General features: G+C 45.9%; 1 protein-coding gene across 1 annotated transcript in view; it reads right to left on the reverse strand.

Annotated features, from left to right (window-relative positions):
* ABCA4 (ATP binding cassette subfamily A member 4) overlaps nucleotides 1-20447 on the reverse strand; it is a 168818-nt gene that overhangs the window by 9059 nt on the left and 139312 nt on the right. The window contains 9 exon segments of the mRNA XM_049772565.1: nucleotides 1794-1935; nucleotides 3360-3466; nucleotides 7219-7281; nucleotides 7657-7777; nucleotides 11078-11207; nucleotides 11506-11629; nucleotides 14031-14178; nucleotides 15010-15125; nucleotides 18559-18736. Coding sequence (XP_049628522.1) covers nucleotides 1794-1935; nucleotides 3360-3466; nucleotides 7219-7281; nucleotides 7657-7777; nucleotides 11078-11207; nucleotides 11506-11629; nucleotides 14031-14178; nucleotides 15010-15125; nucleotides 18559-18736 — 1129 coding nt within the window.

Consider the following 20447-nt stretch of genomic DNA (forward strand, 5'->3'; position numbering starts at 1 on the left):
GATAACAATGCATGTACAAACATGTGCCATATTCATGAGCACAGTTATGCATATAGACATGAGAAAACACATGCATATGAACATTCCACTGGATATGGTGCAGGCTCTAATTTCAATTCATTCCCAGAGGGCTCATTCTTCTTTTTCACTCCCTTTCAATGTTTGAATGTTCTTTCACAGTAAGAACTCTAACAACATGACCACATTTACTCATTACTTAATCCTTGTTATGTCTAAAATTTCAGGCTCCATCTTCCCACGCCATTATAAAAACAGACTGAAAGAGCTCAGCATGTGCTTCCAGTTCTTCCCCTCTGCTCACCTGGCCCCAGTTGAGGTCACAGAGCCCACTATCGTGTCCTCAGTCATTTGTATTTATTCCAAGCCCTTTCTGTTGCCATGATTATGACATTTATTTGAAATAAAATTACTTGAAAATAAAATGTGATTTTTGCTTCAGTTTGTTCTGTGTCAAGATTTTCTTTTAATTCCTACTTACCTTAAAATTCTTTTTTTGTTTGTTTTTTTGTTTTTTGTTTGTTTTTGGGCCATACCCAGTGACGCTCAGGGATTACTCCTGGCTCTGGAGTCAAAAATCACTCCTGGTTCGGGGGACCATATGGGATGCCAGGGGATCAAACTGTGGTTGATCCTAGGTCAGCCATGTGCAAGGCAAATACCCTACTGCTGTGCCACTGCTCTGGCCCCTTACCTTACAATTCTTACTGGATTGTTATTTTAATATGTATGGCATTCCTATGCTCCCAAAAGTCAAAATTTTGCAAAAGGATCTCCTGAAGAATTACTGTTCCCTGATCTTTCCGTTTCATCCCATTCTCCTGCCAAATTCATGGTTTTTAGGATTATACTTCAGAGGTTTGTTTGTTTGTTTGTTTTATCACCACTGGTCATATCCAGTGGCTCTGGGGTTACTCCTGGCTCTGCCCTTAGGAATCACCCCTAGCAGTGCTCAGGGGACAAGATGGGATGCTTGAGATTGAATCTAGGCTGGCAATGTGAACACCCTATCCTCTCTACTATCACTCTAGTCCCCATACTTTGCTTCTTTAGGGGTAAGGATTGGACCACATCTGGCAGTACTGGGTTACTCCTGGCTCCACACTCAGAAATTACTCCTGGCAGGTTTAGGAAACCATTTTGGATGTCGGGGATTGAGCCCGTTTGCAAGACAAATGCCCGACCCATTGTGCTATCACTCCAGCTTCCATACTTTCCTTTTTGAATTTAACAAAATCTCCTGGAATTAACTGCAGGTCAACTGAGACAGTTTTTTTTTTCCCTTCCATCCTTTTATCTTTCCTTTCTTGAACTTTTTTCATGTCTGCAGAAGATTTTATTATATGTACCACAAATTTTCAGCTCATTTATTATACTAGAGCATTTAAGCAATTTCCAATATTTCACAGCTTTGCATGGTATGTCTTGACCCTTTCAGAGAACATTCTACATATTTGTTCCCTTATGCATATGTATTTTTAAATGTGGGCATTTTAGCTTCAGGGTAAATTCTTAGGACTGAGATTGTTGAGTTGAAGGTAAATGCATGCATGACTTTTTTAGATATGAAGGAAAGGATGTTTGCCTATTTTAGACACTGTTTTACCCCATCTTTCTACAAAAATACTCAATAATAATAATAATAATAATAATAATAATAGGCACTCAATAAGAATTTGTAGAATGAAAGGTCCCAGCTCTCCCATCTCTGAATAAAATCACTCTCACAAAACAGACTGTGGTTTACTGAATGACCACAACAAACCATTTCTTACACTCTCAATTTCCTCTGCTGGTACCCCTCGAAGTCGTGCATAGAGGTAAAGGTGCTCTCTCCCTGTGAGAAGGTCATCGATGACATCAAACTGAGGACAGTAGCCCATATTTTGACGAACATCAGAAGTATTGGTTAAAATGCTGCAAAAGGAATGAGTTGGGGGAGAAGGATAGACATAGAATGATCATTTCTATTTGTGGAGTATGAACAAAATAGTATGGTAATAATATCTAAAGACAATAGAGGCTAGGAGGATTTGTCTATGATAGGAAGTTAGCCACAAATATTGGGTGAATGTAGTTAGGGCAGAGAAGAGACCACTACGACAATGACAAGAATAGCTGGAAAATTTTGTCCTGGACAAGAACTTGGTGCTGAAAGGAGATAAAGCAATATGTATGCTATACCTTCAGTAACAATATTGCAAACAGCAGGGGCCGGGAAAGGTGGCGCTAGAGGTAAGGTGTTCTGCCTTGCAAGCGCTAGCGTAGGACGGGCCCGGTTCGATCCCTGGCGTCCCATATGGTCCCCCCAAGCCAGGGGCGATTTCTGAGCGCATAGCCAGGAGTAACGCCTGAGCGTCAAACGGGTGAGGCCCAAAAACCAAAAAAAAAAAATATTGCAAACAGCAGTGTCTAAAAGAAAAAAAGGGAGAGAGGAGGAGGTGGAGGAGGTCTGCCACAGAGGCAGGCAGCGGGGAGGACAGGAGGGAAACTGGGGATATTGGTGGTGGGAAATGTACACTGGTGAAGGTTGTACATTATAAGACTGAAACTCAATCATGAACAACTTTGTAACTGTGTATCTCATGATGATTCAATTTATTTATTTTAAGAAGTATAAAAATTTGACTAGTGGGGGGTGGGGTGGGGGAAGAAGTTAGCAAACTTCCTCCAACAAGGGGGAGATGATAGAGTTGGAATGGGGAAGTTTGACAACAGAGTAAAGCAGCTACCTCTTCTTTTCCATTTTGCTTCAGAAATATGCATAAGTTTCAAAGCTGGGGCTGATACTTAGAAAGTGATTAATTTCAGAACCTCTATTCCAGCCAGATCCTTCTAAGTTCTCTTTCCAGGATACATCAAGTACCTGTTATCTAAAAGTCAGCTTTGGTTTTGGATTTAGACTTCACGTGTGAGTTTCAAAACAAAGAGAAGACTAGATTTAAGAAAATATATAGTAGTTTTGAGGTTGGAGTTAAGGTGATTGCCTCACAGATGGCTAATCCCAGTTAAATTCCTGATACCATGAATGGTCTCCAATAGCACTGCTAGAAGTGACTTCCAAGCACAGAACCAGAGTCACCCAGGGGCACTGTCAGATGTGACTTAGTGCCTCCACCCAAATGTATACAGTGACTTTCAAGCATTTGAGAAGTAGCTATAGAAGATGCCTGCCTCTCAATGGACATGCATTTCTCTAGCTGCAATTGCTGACAGAGGCAAAGTCAAGGATGAAACCGTTAGATAATGATAGATCAGTGTAATAACTGGTATTTGTGCTGGGGACTGGGACATGACTTCAGCATTAAACAAAACACTCCAAGATAGGACAAGTCACTCACCTCTTGCCTACTATGGTGGCATCACCAGAGGTGACTGTGGTGTCTCCGGTGAGCATCTTGAAAGTGGTTGTTTTTCCAGCTCCATTCACTCCCAAGAGGCCAAAGCACTAAGGAAGAAACACAGAACTAGCCTTGCCCTGGAGCTCAAGAAGGTTCTAAAACCAGGGGCCGAAGAGATAGCATGGAGATAGGGCGTTTGCCTTGCATGCAGAAGGCTGGTGGTTTGAATCCCGGAATCCCATATGGTTCCCCAAGCCTGCCAGGAGCGATTTCTGAGTATAGAGCCAGGAGTAACCCCTGAGCACTGCCGGGTGTAATCCCAAAACAAACAAACAAACAAAAACCCCAAAAAAACAAAAAGGTTCTAAAACCAGACCGGAAGTCTTGTGTGTGGGTTGAGAAGAAGAATTTTACTTTATTTTGCTTTTGGATCATGCCCAGTAGTGCTCAGGGATCACTCTCAGCAGGGCTTGCAGGGTCATATGCAGTGCTGAAGATAGAACTTGAGTGGGCCACAGTACTGTGTCTCTGGCTCTGGGAAGAAAGATGTATTTTAAACCTATGTTGTCATTACAGAGGCTACTAGCTACCTATAGAGCAGGGTAGCAGAAAACAGTGCCTCAAAATATGGCATGACAGTGACTGAGCTAAAAGCAAATGAGAAGCGGGTATAAGAAAAGCTCTCTAGGCCAGAATTACAGTACAATGGAGAGAATATCTTGCACTTGGTTGACCTGGGTTTGATCCCCAGGCATCCTATATTGTTCCCCAAGCCTGCCAGGAGTGATTTCTGAAGTGCAGAGACAGGAGTAACGTCTGGGTATGGCCCAAAGCCCTCCCCCATCCCCCCCACCCCGCTCTTTTTTTTTTTTTTTTGGTTTTTGGGCCACACCTGGCGATGCTCAGGGGTTACTCCTGGCTGTCTGCTCAGAAACAGCTCCTGGCAGGCACGGGGGGGGGGGGGGGGGGACCATATGGGACACCGGGATTTGAACCAACCACCTTTGGTCCTGGATCAGCTGCTTGCAAGGCAAACGCCGCTTGCTATCTTTCCGGGCCCTTTTTTTTTTTCTTTGGGGGGGGGGGTCTTTGGGTCACACCTGGCAGCGCTCAGGAGTTACGCTCTATGCTCAGAAATTGCTCCTGGCAGGCTCAGGGTACCATATGGGACTCTGGGATTCGAATCACCGACCTTCTGCATGGGAGGCAAACGCCTTACCTCTATGTTATCTCTCCAGCCCCAGCCCCCCTCTCATTTTTTTTTAAAATGCTCTCTGCTTTTCCATACATGTACAAGTTTTCTCCTATCCCTTAGAAGAGACAAAATGACTTTAAACCCTTATCAACTTGGGAACTGTCAACAGAGAAATCACAATAACAAATGTGTCTAATGACCTTTATCTGCCCTAGTGTCCTAAGCATTGCCTTCTTTCTTTTTTTTTTTTTTTTTTTTTTTTTTTTGGTTTTTGGGCCACACCCGGTGACGCTCAGGGGTTACTCCTGGCTATGCGCTCAGAAGTCGCTCCTGGCTTGGGGGACCATATGGGACGCCGGGGGATCGAACCGCGGTCTGTCTCCTAGGCTAGCGCAGGTAAGGCAGGCACCTTACCTCGAGCGCCACCGCCCGGCCCCACATTGCCTTCTTTCAATGGGTCATTCTGGAAACTCTTTTTCCCATCTCTTCTCTAAGAGTGCATCTCTCTGCTACGATGGCTAACAGGTCCAAGTTCTAAGAAGCCCTTTGAGTCATTCATCTCTGATTTGATGAGCAATACACAGGCCTAACACTTGTTTGTCTCATAGCAGAGAGAGCTAGCACAGGGTTTAAAAGGCTTGCCTAGTTTGTGTAAATGAGTTTGGTTCTCCGCCTCCTAGTACGGTTCCCTGAGCAGAGAGAGCGAGGGGGTAAACCTTGAGCACACCCCTGAAAGAGGAAGAATGTTTAAACTCATAATTGATGTTTTATAATAATTGTACTTTTAAACCATTCTTCCCTTTTCCTTTTGTTGTGATGACAAGTGGGCTCTCACTGGGGGCCCAACACTCCATTTCAGAACTTGGGCACATTTGGGTTGCAGCGTTCTCCTTTGTTCTCCACACTTTGTTGTGGCACCAAAATCCCCTTGCAGTGCTGGCCAGGATCTCACTATTAGATGCATGTCAGGTGCTGCTGGGGATCAAAGTCACAGCCTCATGCTTGCCAAGCAGGCACTTTGCCAATGAACTATCCCCAATCCCCAATCTATATTGATTGTGTATTAGAAGAGGATCTTACATATATTTTGGATAAAATAAATGATTAAGACTATTTTTTCCTATTTTCCTTCTGTCATATGACCACTACAAAAAGTAAAGTGATCCATGTTGGAACCTCCCCTTTTAGAAATTGTAACCATGGTTACAAGGTTGTTCATAATATTTATTTTTTACCCTACAGATAAAGTTGTTCATTATTGAGTTACAGTCATACAATGTACAACAACCTTCACCAGTGCACATTTCCCGACACCAATGTCCACCCTTTCTTTTTTTTTTTTTTGGTTTTTAGGCCACACCCGGTGACGCTCAGGGGTTACTCCTGGCTATGCGCTCAGAAGTTGCTCCTGGCTTGGAGGACCATATGGGACGCCGGGGGATTGAACCGCGGTCCGTCCTAGGCTAGCGCAGGCAAGGCAGGCACCTTACCTCTTGCGCCACCGCCCGGCCCCAATGTCCACCCTTTCACCCTCCCTGATGCTCTCTCCCCTTCCTGTCTCTGGGGCATACATTTTTCTTCTCTCTCTCTCTCTCTCTCTCTCTCTCTCTCTCTCTCTCTCTCTCTCTTCCTTTATAAATTTAATTGTTATTTTTAATTTTTATTTATTTTTTGGATTTTGGGCCACACCAGGTGATGCTCAGGGGTTACTCCTGGCTATGAGCTAAGAAATAGCTCCTGGCTTAGGGGATCATCAGGGATCCATAGTTCGGGCAAGGCAAACAGATGCCTTATGGTTTGCGCCACCGCTCCAGCCTCTAATTTTAATTTATTTTATTTGAACAGAGTCCCTTTTTTTTTTTTTTTTTTTTTTGGTATTTGTGCCACACCAGGCAGTGCTCAGGGGTTACTCCTGGCTATCTGCTCAGAAATAGCTCCTGACAGGCACGGGGGACCATATGGGATGCCGGGATTTGAACCAACCACCTTAGGTCCTGGGTCGGATGCTTGCAAGGCAAACACCACACTGCTGTAGCCCCAGAACAGAGTCCCTTTTAACACTGTTCACGATCCTCCCGGCAGACAGATCCCTGTAGAGCAATTGTTTCAGGGATTTTCCTTGAGGCAAAAAAGCTTTGGAGACACAACTCCAGAACAGGGGAAGTACAACGCAAAGAGGGGCACCAACTCCTCATGATTTGTGGTTGCTCTTAGGCTTTACTCTGGGCCATCTCTCCTGCTTCACAGAAAGCTCTAGTTAATTAAATTGCCTATTGACTATGTGGTCATTATTATCACCCATTGTGATGGTCCCTAGAAACTTTCCCCTGGCACCTCACATCCCCCTGGCTGACCTTTTATTTTTTTCATTATCTCTAGCTCTGTCACCGCACATATTACATTTTCTTTTGCCCTAAATAAACACTGTTCGAATGAAATAAAGTGACTCTGATCACCAGTCTGGGACCCATTCTTTCCTGGTCATCAACTGGGGGGAATGTTTTCGGTCCCAGATACACTAGGAGGATGGAAGTTGAACATTGCTGGCTGATTGGGTAAATACAGCTTACATTATCTCTCTGTTTACTAGCTCTGAGGGAGAAAAAACTTGCTCAGGTATTGATTTTCTGAAACCATTTTGCATATTGTCTGTGGAACACCCACCTCTCCAGGGCGGACCCCCACACACAGCCTGTCCACTGCTGGACTGGAACTGCCAGAATATACCTGTAAGATGCAGAAAAGATGGGCTAAGGGCTGGGAGCCAGCTAGAACAGGGAGGAAAGAGGGAAAAAGGAGAGTTGAGACAAATCTACCAATAGGAGGAAGCAGCCTGCTGATATGGGCTCAGAAAGGGCACTGAGAAACCTCAGGCAAGTCTGTGCTACCAAGGAAAGTGGGTAGGGCTTAGAGGAATTCTAGGAAAGGGGCCCTGAAATTGGATGTTCTTTGAAGTCAAGTTATAATACAGGAACAACTCCACATATAATTAGGAAAGTGGATCCCTTGCACAGGCAAATTTTTTACAGAAGGAAGGCAAATTAAGACATGTCATTTGTGGGTCCAAAGGCCAATGGGCACACCCTGGAACTAGTTGCTTACCTTGGTTAATTCATTCAGCCTTAAGAGAGCCATTTTATTCCCTCCACTTAAAATTCTTTGTCTTTCTTCAGCCACATCATCATCTTCATCTACAATGGGCTCCTTAGTGGGCTCAGCTATCCTAAAGAAGGATGGGGACAGGACAGGATAGGGCTGGTTACATCTATCCTTTTCTTCTTACCTTCTTCCCATCCCCTCATTTGCTGCCCCTTGCTATCCTTCCACTCCAAAGGCCTGAATCACCATAGGAACTCTTTTCAGATGGGGTGTCTGGCAGAAGGGGGTTGTTGAATATAGTATGTCCTGTGTCCAGGCCTGGCCTCTATGTGTATGATGCTGGCCATCACTGAACCTCTGTCAGCCTGGTCCCCTTCACCTATTAGTTTGGGGAAGAGATAAAAAGAGCCCTATTGAGAGGATTTGGGGAAGATAAGCTACATGTAGACTGGCTGGGTCAGTCTCAATCCCTGCTGCCGTTATCATCTTACACTCTTCACAGAAGCACTCTGAGATGTGGCTACTAGCAACCATCCTCCTCCATCTTTCAGCCTCTCAAGTCACCACATGTCATCCACCCCCTTACATAGTTTTCCATCAGATGTGGGCTCAAGCCCCAACTCCTCCATGAGAATCTGGCACTCTGTAGTCAGACCTCACATGTCTGTCACTCACCTCATCAACTAAACCTCCACTTATCTTTTGATCCACCCCTGACTGACCCCAGCTTTTCTCTTTTCTGGCCTTGCTGACATCCACCTCTGTAGGCATTCCCAGTGTCTCCACTTCTCTTTCTCCTATCAAACAAGTTCTCTCTCTCTCTCTTTCTCTCTCTCTCTCTCTCTCTTTCTCTCTCTCTCTCTCTCTCTCTCTCTCTCTCTCTCTCTCTCTCAAAGATGCAGCTTCCTCCCTGTAGCCCTCTCTGACCACCTTTATCTAGTGTCTTTTATCTCCATCAGCCATATCTTGTCATCATCAAGATTTGCCTAAGAAACTGCTTGTGATTTATCTCATCACCCTATTTTCCTCTTTCTCTGGTGGTGTCCCCCACCAGGCACACTATTGTCCCATGCCTGGTGACAAAAGGCTTCTGTCTAACTTCTCTACTTCTAGTCCTAGTAGATGAGGTCACTCTGTTCTCACAGTATCCCAAGAGGGTGAGAGGGTAAGAAGCAAGTTTCCAGGGCCCTGTGAGGCACCATTCGGGCTGCTTAGCCAAGCTCTACAAAGGCAGAGGAGGCAGCTTTCTGGGAACCAGGCCCCAAGGCTGAATGAGGTGAGGCGAGGGGCAAGAGCCCAAGAAGAACACTATGTGAGCCGGGGCCAGCCAAGTGAGTTGGCCGCTGAGAAGGAAGCTGGCAGAATTAGGAGGTTGACTCTCCCCTCCTCCACAGAGGACTTCCAGTCTGCACCTCCATGTCACTCTCCTTCTTGCCTGCCCCAACCCCACTTTCAACCTTCTGAAGTAAACAAGGGCAAGGCACTCCTTGGAGATGAGCTTCAGGAAGTCATAAAAACCTGATAAGAACTTAAAAGGAGCTATTTTGTGCTCAGTCCAAAGGAGAGAGGGCTGGACTTGCTTTAGAGAAGATTCCTTAGGAGCAAAGGCCGGATAAAACTCTGATAGCCCAGAAGGCTGAAACCTCAAGGATGTGGGACTAAGCAGGAAGACATGATAAATTCAAAAATCTTCTTGTGGGGCCGGGCGGTGGCGCTAAAGGTAAGGTGCCTGCCTTACCTGCGCTACCCTAGGACGGACCACGGTTCTATCCCCCGGCGTCCCATATGGTCCCCCAAGCCAGGAGCGACTTCTGAGCGCATAGCCAGGAGTAAACCCTGAGCGTCACCGGGTGTGGCCCAAAAACCAAAAAAAAAAAAAAAAAAATCTTCTTGCCTGATAAGACACTTGTCTGCCCAGACAGCTCCAAGCCAGGCAACTCTGAGAAACCAGAAACATCTGGGGATCTGTCATGAGAAGCTCAGGTTCTCTCTTGGGTGTCTCTTCGCTCATTCATTTTATTATTATTTGGTTTGGGGGTCACATTCAGCAGTACTCAGGGCTTACTCTTGGCTCTGTGCTCAGGGATCATTTTTGGTGGGCTTAGGGGACATACTGGATGCTGGAGATTTGAAGTCGTGTGCTGTGTGCAAGGCAAGTGCCTCCTCCCCTCCCCCCCCCCACCCATTGTACTATCTCACCAACCCTTTCCCTCACTTCTTTTTATTTTTTGTTTTGTTTTTTTTTTGGTTTGGTTTTTTTGTTTGTTTGTTTTTGGGCCACATCCGGCTGTGCTCGGGGGTTACTCCTGGCTATCTGCTCAGAAATAGCTCCTGGCAGGCACAGGCGACCATATGGGAAGCCAGATTCGAACCAACCACCTTAGGTCCTGCATCGGCTGCTTGCAAGGCAAACATCGCTGTGCTATCTTTCCGGCCCCTCCCCCACTTCTTTAAATAGCATTTATTTGCTTTACCATTTGTCTTCCCTTGAACTTCTTTCAGTAAGAAAATAAAACAAGCCTAGAAAAGAACTGGATGGAGGCTGCCTGACAACCATGACTCCCTAAAAATTCCATGGTGGAGTTGGTTAGGGTGCATGCTAGACCCAGGTTCAACTCTGGACATGGGTTGTCCCCGAAGCACCCAAAAAGTGTAGCCTAGAAAGCTCCAAGCACTGCCACAGAGCTCAGAATAGTTCTGAATGGGGGTTGAGTGGGGGTGGGTGGGCAGAGAGATGGCATATTGGTGGGGCATTTGCCTTGCGTGCAGCCAATCCGGGAGGGTCCTGGTTTGATTCCTGGCATCCCATATGGTCCCCCAGCCTGCCAGGGGCGATTTCTGAGTGCAGAGTCAGGAGTAGCTCTTGAGTACTGCTGGGTGTGGCCCTTCAAAATCAATCAATCAAGTTTTTTTTTTTTTTTTTTTTAAAAAAAGGAATAGTTCTTAACAACACTGGGTATTACTCATCCAACTAAACTTAATTAAATAAAACTAAAACAGGTATCTGTTATTAAATGAGAATGATGGAATATTAATATCAGAATGAATAGCATCTTATCTAAATGTGCTAGTGTTTAAGCTCTTCACTAATTTTCTTTTTTTGTTTTTGTTTTGGGGCCACAACTGGTGGTGTTCAGGGGTTACTCCTGGCTCTACACTCAGAAATCACCCCTGGCAGGCTTGAGGGACCATATGGGATACCTGAACTGAACCCGGGTTGGTTCCTAGGTCAGCTGCATGCAAGGCAAATGCCCTGCTGTGGTGCTATTACTCTGATCCCAATTCTTTTTTATAATGTGTCTCTTTTTTTTGTAGTTTTGAGAGGACACCAGGCTTTGTGGTTGCTGCTGCGAAAGGTGTAAAGCACCAAAGGGGTATCCAGGAATTTTGAGCTGTCCAAGGCAGCCTGCAGAAAAAATCTTACCATGGAGTAAGAAAGAAGTGGTTCTGGATGAGGAGGGTGAGAAGGAAGTACAGCACCCCTTCTAGAGCCAGGGCAGCCAGGTGCTTCCCCAGCAGGTCCCATTGGAATGGATTCGAAGAGTGTGCCTCGCCTGGGGACAGAGGTGAGCAGAGTGACTTTCATGTTAATGGCCAGGACTGTCCCTAAACACCAGGTCATAGTATCAGACCTAGTGAGGCCAGACCTTCTGCAAGGAGAACCAAGCACCACATTTTCACAGCACCCCGTAGCCAGATCAGGGAGGATAGAACATACTCTGACCCTCAGTCTGGAGACAGAAACAGCCTGTTTCTCAGCCAGGAGCCTACAGTGCTAGCCCAGGCTGCCCTCTGAGCCACTTGCCACTGCAGACCCGGCATCCCAGCTGCACCCACTGGGTTGCCACCCACCGAACCGGGCATAGACGTCAGTCACTGCCTGACTCAGCGCCAGGTCGATGAGGCCCCGGCCCAGGCAGAAATGGGGGAAGATTAGGAGTAACCTCTTCAGTATGGCATTGAACCTGAGCAGCGTCTGCAACAGAAAAGCAGGAGAGTTAGTGGTGAGGTGCTGCCCAGAAGGCCCCAGAGGAAAGCCTTGAGGCAGAATAGTCACAGGAGGGGCTTATCAGGCAGGTATGGGAGTTCCACTTTTAAAATAGGGACCACTTTTTTTTTGGGTGGGGGGTCGCACCCGGCAATGCTCAGGGGTTACTCCTGGCTCTATACTCAGAAATCGCTGCTGGTAGGCTTGGGGGACCATATGAGATGCCGGGATTTGAACCACTGTCCTTCTGCATGTGAGGCAAATGCCTTACCTCCATGCTATCTCTCTGGCCCCCGGGGACCACTTTTTATAATTCTGAGCCTAGCCATGCTAAACTAAAGGGACCTTGCTCTGAATTAGCCATGCAGTAATATGTGGGTCACCAGGGCTATAACAAGAGGTTTACCAGAGGGTGCACACAGTGCCAGGATTGAACTCAAGACCTTGCATGTGCAGGCATATGCTCCACATTTTTGAGACAGATCCCTGGACTCCAAATATGGGAGTTAAAACATGCCCAGGAGGTACCTGTGGACAAGGTCACCTTCTTTAAACCTTTACTCCTACGCCTGAGGTCAGGAGTGAGAGCTCGGAAGGCTGATGTGCTTGCAAGGTGTGCTATGGATGTCTGGGTTTGATCTCCAGCACGCATGGACTTAAAGCATGCTGGACACAGGCCCTTGAGCTGGGATTAGCCACTGAGTACTACTGGGTGTGGCCACCAAACACAACCAAGCCACAACTTGAGGTGAGTTTATGGGCAGTAGAAGGAACCTGGACACACTTTGGAGTGAACACAAGAGTCAATGTACTATTGTACAAGATGGGGTACCAGCCACCTGTATTCTCTCTCTCTTACTCTCTCTTCTCTCATCTCCCTTCTTCCCTCCCTCTATCATTTTTGCTCTCTCTTCCACCCCCCTGCAAACAGCAACAGCATCTGAGGCTGTCACCAGCAGAAACGAGTCGTTCACCCCACACTTTTGCCGGGCAGTCCAAGGCAATGCTTATTTTTGTGTGTCAGACTGTACACGTAGCTTTAGACACACTTCACCAGGCCCTACACTTCCTCTGCAGCCACACCACCTTGGCTTATGTGCCAATCTACCCTATTAGGGGATGCTTCCAGGAAACTGAATGGAGGAGTGAAGCAAAGGCCTCAAACAGTGTGAGGCCAATCTCACCAGTTTTGTGTGAATGTGTTGTGTGTGTGGTGTACACAGGTGTGTGTGGTGGATAGTGTGAAACCCTACAATACTCAAGACTAGTCCTCCCTCTGTGTTCAAGAGTGACCCCTGCTGGTGCTTGTGAGAACATCTGCTGGGGATAGAACCAGGGTTTGTTCAATGCAAGATTCTTAACCCCTATTACTATCTCTCTGGTTTGATAACCAGGCTTTTGTTTTATTTATTTTTTTAATTTTTGGCTACACCTGGCAGTGATCAAGGCTTACTCTTGACTTTGAACCCAGGGATCACTCCTGGTAGACTTGGAGACCTGGTTTGGTGCCAGGGCACAGCAAATACCTTACTTACTGTATTACCACTCCATATAAACCCCAGTTGTTATTTTGTGTTTATTTTTTAAAATAGGGGTCATTATTGACAGGACTTAGGGGCCCAGTACCACTCTATCAGTGGTGCTGGAGGTCTTTCATTGCCAGAGATCAAACTTAGGGCTTTATAGCTAGTCACATACTCTAACACTTGATCTCTGTCCCTGGCCTTAGCTGGTTCTTCCTGGGCAGGGAGAAGTCTGGTGTGTTTGTGTGTGTGTGTTTGTGTGTGTGTGGAAGAGACAATTGGACTTTATAGTTTATAGAAATGAGTCATTCCTCATCATAAATTCCTCAACCTCAGGACTGATTTTCATGTAGATTCCTTAGAATGGTATTATTAGCATAAGAGAATGGGAGAAAGAATTTAGAGGTATGACTAGAGCTTTGTGTCTCAAGAACTCAATAAAAACTCAAATAAGAGGTTATATCTGGAGAAGAAACCATGCAATTAGGAAATGGGCAGGAAGGAAACTTCTCATGGCATGCTTGCTTTTCGTTAACATGTTGAAATCACACAAATTCACTGGTGAAACAAGCAAATAAAAATTTAGGGTCAGGAAAGAGGCTAGAAATCCATAACAGTCTGAGTGGGTAAATGAAGGTTCTTAAGGGAAGAAGGAACATGAATGGAATAAAAGAAGGAAGTAAATAGGAATAGAAAAATGGAAGGAGGAAAAGAAAGAAAGAAAGAAGGAAGAAAAAGGAAGGTAATGGAAGGAAAAGGAAGGAAGGGAAGGCCTTTCACTATGAAGGTCATGCGGTTCTATTAACCTTCCTTTGTTCCTGAGTATCTAAGTACTCAAACAAGGAAGCCAGGAAAGTCACACTCACTGGGTTATTCTCAAATAATTCCAAGATGAATGTGATGGCACTGCTATTGACTCCGATGAAGAGATTAGCACAGGACAAGGCCACATAGGCTGTGCTGGGGACATCAAACAGGAAGGATGCTGGGTACATCATGGGGATGATAGCCCATCTGTGTAAAATGACACCAAATACAGAGTTCTGATTTCCATTCTGCCCACTGGCCCTAGAGAAGGGGTTCTGCTCCCATCAGAGTGGACTCTACCCCTTCAATTTGTTCCTCATCTTTAAATGGAGAGTGGTGAAGAACAACTACTACCCTTTTGGGGGAGTAAGAAGGACAAAGGAAATGAGAGTTAATGCATCTATGAAATCTTTTCCAATGCACAGGAGGGTTCTATACCCTGCAGTTCTGTCCACTTTAGCTCGACCCACAAAGCAGAGTCTTGATTCTATCAGGCTCAGCTCCACCATTCCCCATCATAGTCCCCTGGTTCCTGCTTCTCTGTTTCCAAAGAAATGAATGGAGGCCACTGCTCTGATATATGGAATGATCCCATTACCACCATATCCATATTATAAAATAAAGACTGAGGCCCAGATAGGAGAAATAATAGATTCATTGTTACAGGTATAGTATGTGCCTCCACCCCTTAGAGGCAAAGTTGCAAGGTTTGTTTTGTCATTAACTGGATTGCATCCTCACCTCCCCCTACTCAGTTCAGATCAACTGTACAGTTGGAGCTTTCTCCTGCATGCAGAGAACTCCTGGTCAGTGTAGAGGGAGACAGGACAACTGACCATGAGGACTCAGAGTCAATACTGGTTGGAGTGATAATTTCCCAGATGGATCAGCCAGGTGGGCCACCAAAGCCAGAAAGACTTCTGGACAGCAGCCACAGACCTAGAGGGGGCCAGGCCTCCATGACTGCTATTCAAACCCCCCATTTTCTGTCTGAGGAGCACACCCTTCCTCAGGTCAGCTTTCAGGTCCATGACGCACCCGTAGAGCATGAGCAGGGCCACAAGGGCAGGGAGATGGTGTGGGGAAATGTAGGCTTGCTTCTGGAAGCCCATGAAGATGCCAACCACCAGCATGGCACTCACAGAGTAGTTCACCTAGAAGAGAGGAGAGGAGAGGAAGGGAGACCAAGGCCCACATACATGGCTGGGGTTCTAGTTCCATTTGTCAGAACAGTTCTTGGATAGCAAGCATATGCAAATTTGTCTGTTCTGAGTCTACTGACCTTTGCTAACCCCCATCTGCCTCCCATCTGTGACATTTTTGAGGGGGGGGCACACCCAGTGATGTTCACGGGTTTCTCCTGGCTCTGTGGTTAGGGGTCATTCCTATCAGTGCTCCTGGGACTATATGGGATATTGAGGATTAAATCCAGGTCAGCTGCATGTAAGGCAAACACCCTACCCATTATGCTATCACTCCGGCCCCAGATCTATTGTGTGTGTGTGTGTGTGTGTGTGTGTTTGTGTGTGTTTAAACAAAGAGGCATTGAGTTGTATTTACAATAGAATTAGTATTCTGTGTTCAATGTTTCATTTAGCGGGGCAGAGGTAGTATCACGCCCAGTGACACTGAAGGACTACTCCCAGCACTGTGGTCAGGGGTTGCTCACTGTAGTGCTTAAGGGGATCACATGGTACTAGAGACAGAACCAGAATAGGACACACACTAGGCATGTGTCTTAACTCCCATACTATCTCTCCAGCCCAGCAATTCCATCTTCAAAGTTCTTCTCAATTGATCTGCTTCATAGGTGAACCAAAAGTTCTTACTTCCTAAACAGTTGGTATCTGATGACAAAAAAAGAAACCCAGAATGCTTGAAGAATTTAGATCCAAACTTTAACTAGTAACATCCACTTTATTTCCATTCATTGAAAATACTTTTTGAGGGCCCAGAGAGATAGCACAGCGGTGTTTGCCTTGCAAACAGCCCATCCAGGACCTAAGGTGGTTGGTTCGAATCCCGGTGTCCCATATGGTCCGTCCCCGTTCCCCCCCCCCCCCCCCCCCGTGCCTGCTAGGAGCTATTTCTGAGCAGACAGCCAGGAGTCACCCCTGTGCACTGCCGGGTGTGGCCCAAAAACCAAAAAAAAAAAAAAAAAAAAAAAAAAACCTTTTTGAAAAATAAAAATTCCACACAGTTTTCCTTGCAGGGGAAGGAGGCCCAGGGCCACCAAGCTCAGAGGTATATGCTAATTATTCAGTGTTGGTTTTGTTTTGTTTTGTTTGCTTTTTTGGGCCATATCCGGTGATGCTCAAGGTTACTCCCGCTCATAAATCACTCAGGCTGAGGTAACCATTTGGGTCTCCGGGGATCGAACCATGATCCATCCTAGGTTAGCCACGTGAAAGGCAAACACCCTACCACTTGCGTCACTGCTCTGGCCTCTGATTATTCAGTTTTTTAGGGTCACCCTGACCCAAAATCTTGAGGGTTCTTGGGAAGACCATGGAGTGCTAAGGACTCAGAGCCTTGTGCATACCTGGTACCTGCTCCTCCACTCTTTAAACCACATCCTTGGCCCTAGTGAAAATTGCACATTCTTCCCTATGCATTCCTGGTGGCTCTCCCCACGACAGAGATTGTATCCCCATGCTCTGGCCCTACAAAGATGCAGAAATGATGGAGGAAAGGAATGAGGGCACAACCGGTCTCTCTTATAGAGGACTGTACAGCCCACTGCATTCCACTCTATATTTTGTGTTTTCTGTGTTGCAATGCCAAGGATCAAACCCAGAATCTCACATATGTGAAACATGTGTTCTGCCACTGAGCTACATTCTGGCATCTATGCTGTAGTCTTTGAAAGAACTGAATAATTGATTCATAGATGTATGCCTGACCTCTCCTGCTCTTTCTAATTTGAAACAAAGTCATCTTGATCCTACTTCTAAGCTTTCAGATATTTGGAAAAACTTAAAAGCATATTTCTTGACCTCATGAAGCTCCTGTAGATGGCATATTTCCTGCCTTTCTCTCGTCTCTTCCCTACAGTGACTATGTTCTAATGACATGGAGTGGGATGGGAAATAGTGGGCTACAATGGTCCTAAGCAGGATGAGGACCTCCAAAGGCCCCCACAGAGGGTACATCGGGATGTGTTCCTAGAACCCTAGAGTAGGGGCCAGAGAGAGGACTGATCTAGTGCTGGGTCTTAGAGATGCAGCAGAGTGGGGGGGGGGTTCGCCATGTGGAATGTAGGTACAGTTAGATGGTTGAAGATGGGGGACCTGGACACTTTCAGGTGTGTGACTCAGATAGGCAAACAAGAGGGTAGGACAGGAGACAGTTTCTTACTCTGGAATGAGGAAGGCAGAGAAAGAAAAGACCAAGGATCAATATGGGGCTGTGTTGGGGAAGAGCTCTTACGTAGTTTTAGAGCCCTGATAGGGTTTCATTATAGTCTGGGTGCCATGTGGGGTGCCCGGAGTGCGTACATATACTTCTTACCCACTGAGAAGACCTGGGAACTTAGGGACCTCTGTGAAGTAAACAAACCTAACACCTAGATCTTTGCTTTTGAGGGAGATTTTCCACTAAAAGGAGCCCTGATTTTGAGGAAAAAGCTTGGATGGAACCTGGGACATCTGGCTGTGCCAGGAAGCTTCTAAGTGCTCAAGGCTGATGGGGACACAAGTCAAGGGAGAGAGAAGTCAGACAGAATGGACCTTCCTAACCATGTTTAACTGTGGATAATTTAAGCATACAGAAATTTAAAATAATGGTATCATATTGTATTCTACTGTCTCATACAGGAACTTTGACTCCAGACAGGTATAAATATATAAATTACACAATGAATAAGTAAAGATTTTGATCACAAGCAGGCTGTTTACAGAGATTCTTTAAAATATCCCTCCTTGAGGGTTCAAGAGATAGTACAATGGTAAAGGCACTTGCCTTGCACACAGCTGATTGGGGTTTGGTCCCTCAAACTGCACATGACACCCCCCCCCCCACATCTATCAAGGGTCATTCCTAAGCAAAGAGCCAGGAATAGCCTTTGAGCATCTCTGAGTATGGTCCAAATCCCCCTCCCCCCAAAAAAGTCCCTTTCTCCATTTTTATTAACTATAAGTCACAAGAGAGGAACTTTGCTCAGATATATTCTGACATACTTGCACCCCTAAGTATTCCTGGCCTTGGGACACTGCCTGCCTCGAAATAAGGAACAGAGCTCCTCCCAATGCACAATCACCAGGCTCTTGTCCTAGGGACTTGCTGAACCAGCATTTCCAGGGGCACAGACCTGTCCCTTCAAGGCCAGTGTCATAAGTACCATGACTGTTCTGTGGTCCTGAAGCTCCTCAGAGCAGGGCACCTAGGACCCCTCAGAGCAATGGTGATATGGAACCCCTGTGTGGATGTCTGAGTCCTGTGATTCTCTAAGCAGCTCTCAAGGGGAGACAGATTCACAAGCCCATCATTGCAGCCCCTTAGGGCAGCAGTCCCTGTAGTATAAGTCCCTTCCTGTGTGTCCCTTCAGTCTGAGCACCTGGGAGAAGGCACCTTAAGACCAACATTTACCATGTCCCAGAGAAAGTTGGTCACCCAGTAGGTGGTTGGGCTCACTCCACTGAGAAACTGCAAGTGTTTGGCTTTATTCACCCTCTCCTGGATCAAATAGAGGACAAAGCTGGCTGGGACGAAGGACATAGCGAGAATCACACAGATGGCAACCATTGCATCCACCGAGGTAGTGAGCCTGCAGGAAGAGGGAGGAGTGCAGAGAGAGGTAAAAGAGGAGGAACAGGAGGGCAGTTGGATTGGCGAAGGCACTCTCACCTCTGGGAAAGCCTCCAGAACTCCCTCCTCTCCTGACTCTTGTTCCACTCAATTGTCTAAACTAAACAAGATCAAGAAAACAATGGATGGGGCCGAAGAGATAGCATGGAGGTAGGGCATTTGCCTTGCATGCAGAAGAACGGTGGTTCGAATCCCGGCATCCCATATGGTCCCCTGTGCCTGCCAGGGGTGACTTCTGAGCATAGAGGCAGGAGTAACCCCTGAATACTACCGGGTGTGACCAAAAAAAAAAACCAACAACCCCCCCCCAAAAAAAAGACAACAATGGATGGGGCTGGAGAGACAGCATGGAGGTAGGGTGTTTGCCTTGCATGCAGAAGGATGGTGGTTCGAATCCTGGCATCCCATATGGTCCCCCGAGCCTGCCAGAAGAGACTTCTGAGCATAGAGCCAGGAGTGGTCCCTGAGCACTGCCGGGTGTGACCCAAAAACCAAAAAAAAAAAAAAAAAAGAAAAGAAAAGAAAAGAAAAGAAAAGAAAAGAAAAGAAAAGAAAAGAAAAGAAAAGAAAAAAGAAAACAATGGATGAGGCTGGAGCAATAGTAAAGCTGGTAGAACACTTGCCTTCCAAGCAACCAACCCGAATGTGATGTCCTACATACCATATGGTCTCCTGAGCTCACGGGGAGTGATCCCTAAGCACAGAGTCAGGAGTAAGCCCTGATCACTACTGGATGTGGCACCAAAGCAAAAAATGAATATTTGGGCTTCCTATTCTATGTTACAATGGAATATTCATAGTGATGCTCATACTTACTGTATTGTGTGAAAACGAAAGTCTAGACCCTCCTATGACATTGTGAAATTATTGGTTGTATATAAAATGAATTTTATATCAATCATATACTGCCATGTTATGACTACTGCTAATAATTTGTCTACAGAGTCTCGAATTACCGATGCAGGAAGTCACAGAGTTTGTGAAATTCCATCTACTAAAAGAAATAAAATTCTTGATAATTGATGTCTTCCAGGAATATGGAAATGTGTTCATAAAGTAAGTTTAATCGAGAGAGAATAGGCCTGTTGTCCAGAATCTTGGCTCTGTCTACCTTTCCTGGATCAAAGAAAAAGTACCTGGCTAAGGGGACAATGTGGCCTCAACCTCCTCTGAATTTCATCTAGATCATGACCCCTGGCTGGAGGGGCAGTGGCCAGCTGGAGAATAGAGCATCTTTTATTGGGACCAGAAAGATAGTACAGCAGTTAGGGTGCATAACTTGCACATGGCTAAGTCAGGTTGGATTCCTAGCACTTTTTATGGTCCCCTGAGCACCTCCAGTAGTGATTCTTGAGTACAGAGCCAGATGTGGCACACCAACCTCCACCTCAAGGAAAGAAAAGAGAAAAAACACCATACAAGCTGTAACTACCTGGAAAAATTCAGCTAGCACCTTTCACATAGAGTAAACATAAAACCAGGGACTAGAAAGAAACTCACACAAATATCTCACTCTGTGTGCACTACCTATTTTTTTTAAACTTTTTTTTTTAACTAAGGTTGTTTTGTGCCACACCTGGCAGTGCTCAGGATTACTTCTGGCTCTGCACTCAGGAATTACTCCTTGCTGGTCAAGGTACCATATGGGATGCCAGGTATTGAACTGGGTT

The sequence above is a fragment of the Suncus etruscus genome, chromosome 4 (genome assembly GCF_024139225.1).
Source record: "Suncus etruscus isolate mSunEtr1 chromosome 4, mSunEtr1.pri.cur, whole genome shotgun sequence".
NCBI lineage: Eukaryota > Metazoa > Chordata > Mammalia > Eulipotyphla > Soricidae > Suncus > Suncus etruscus.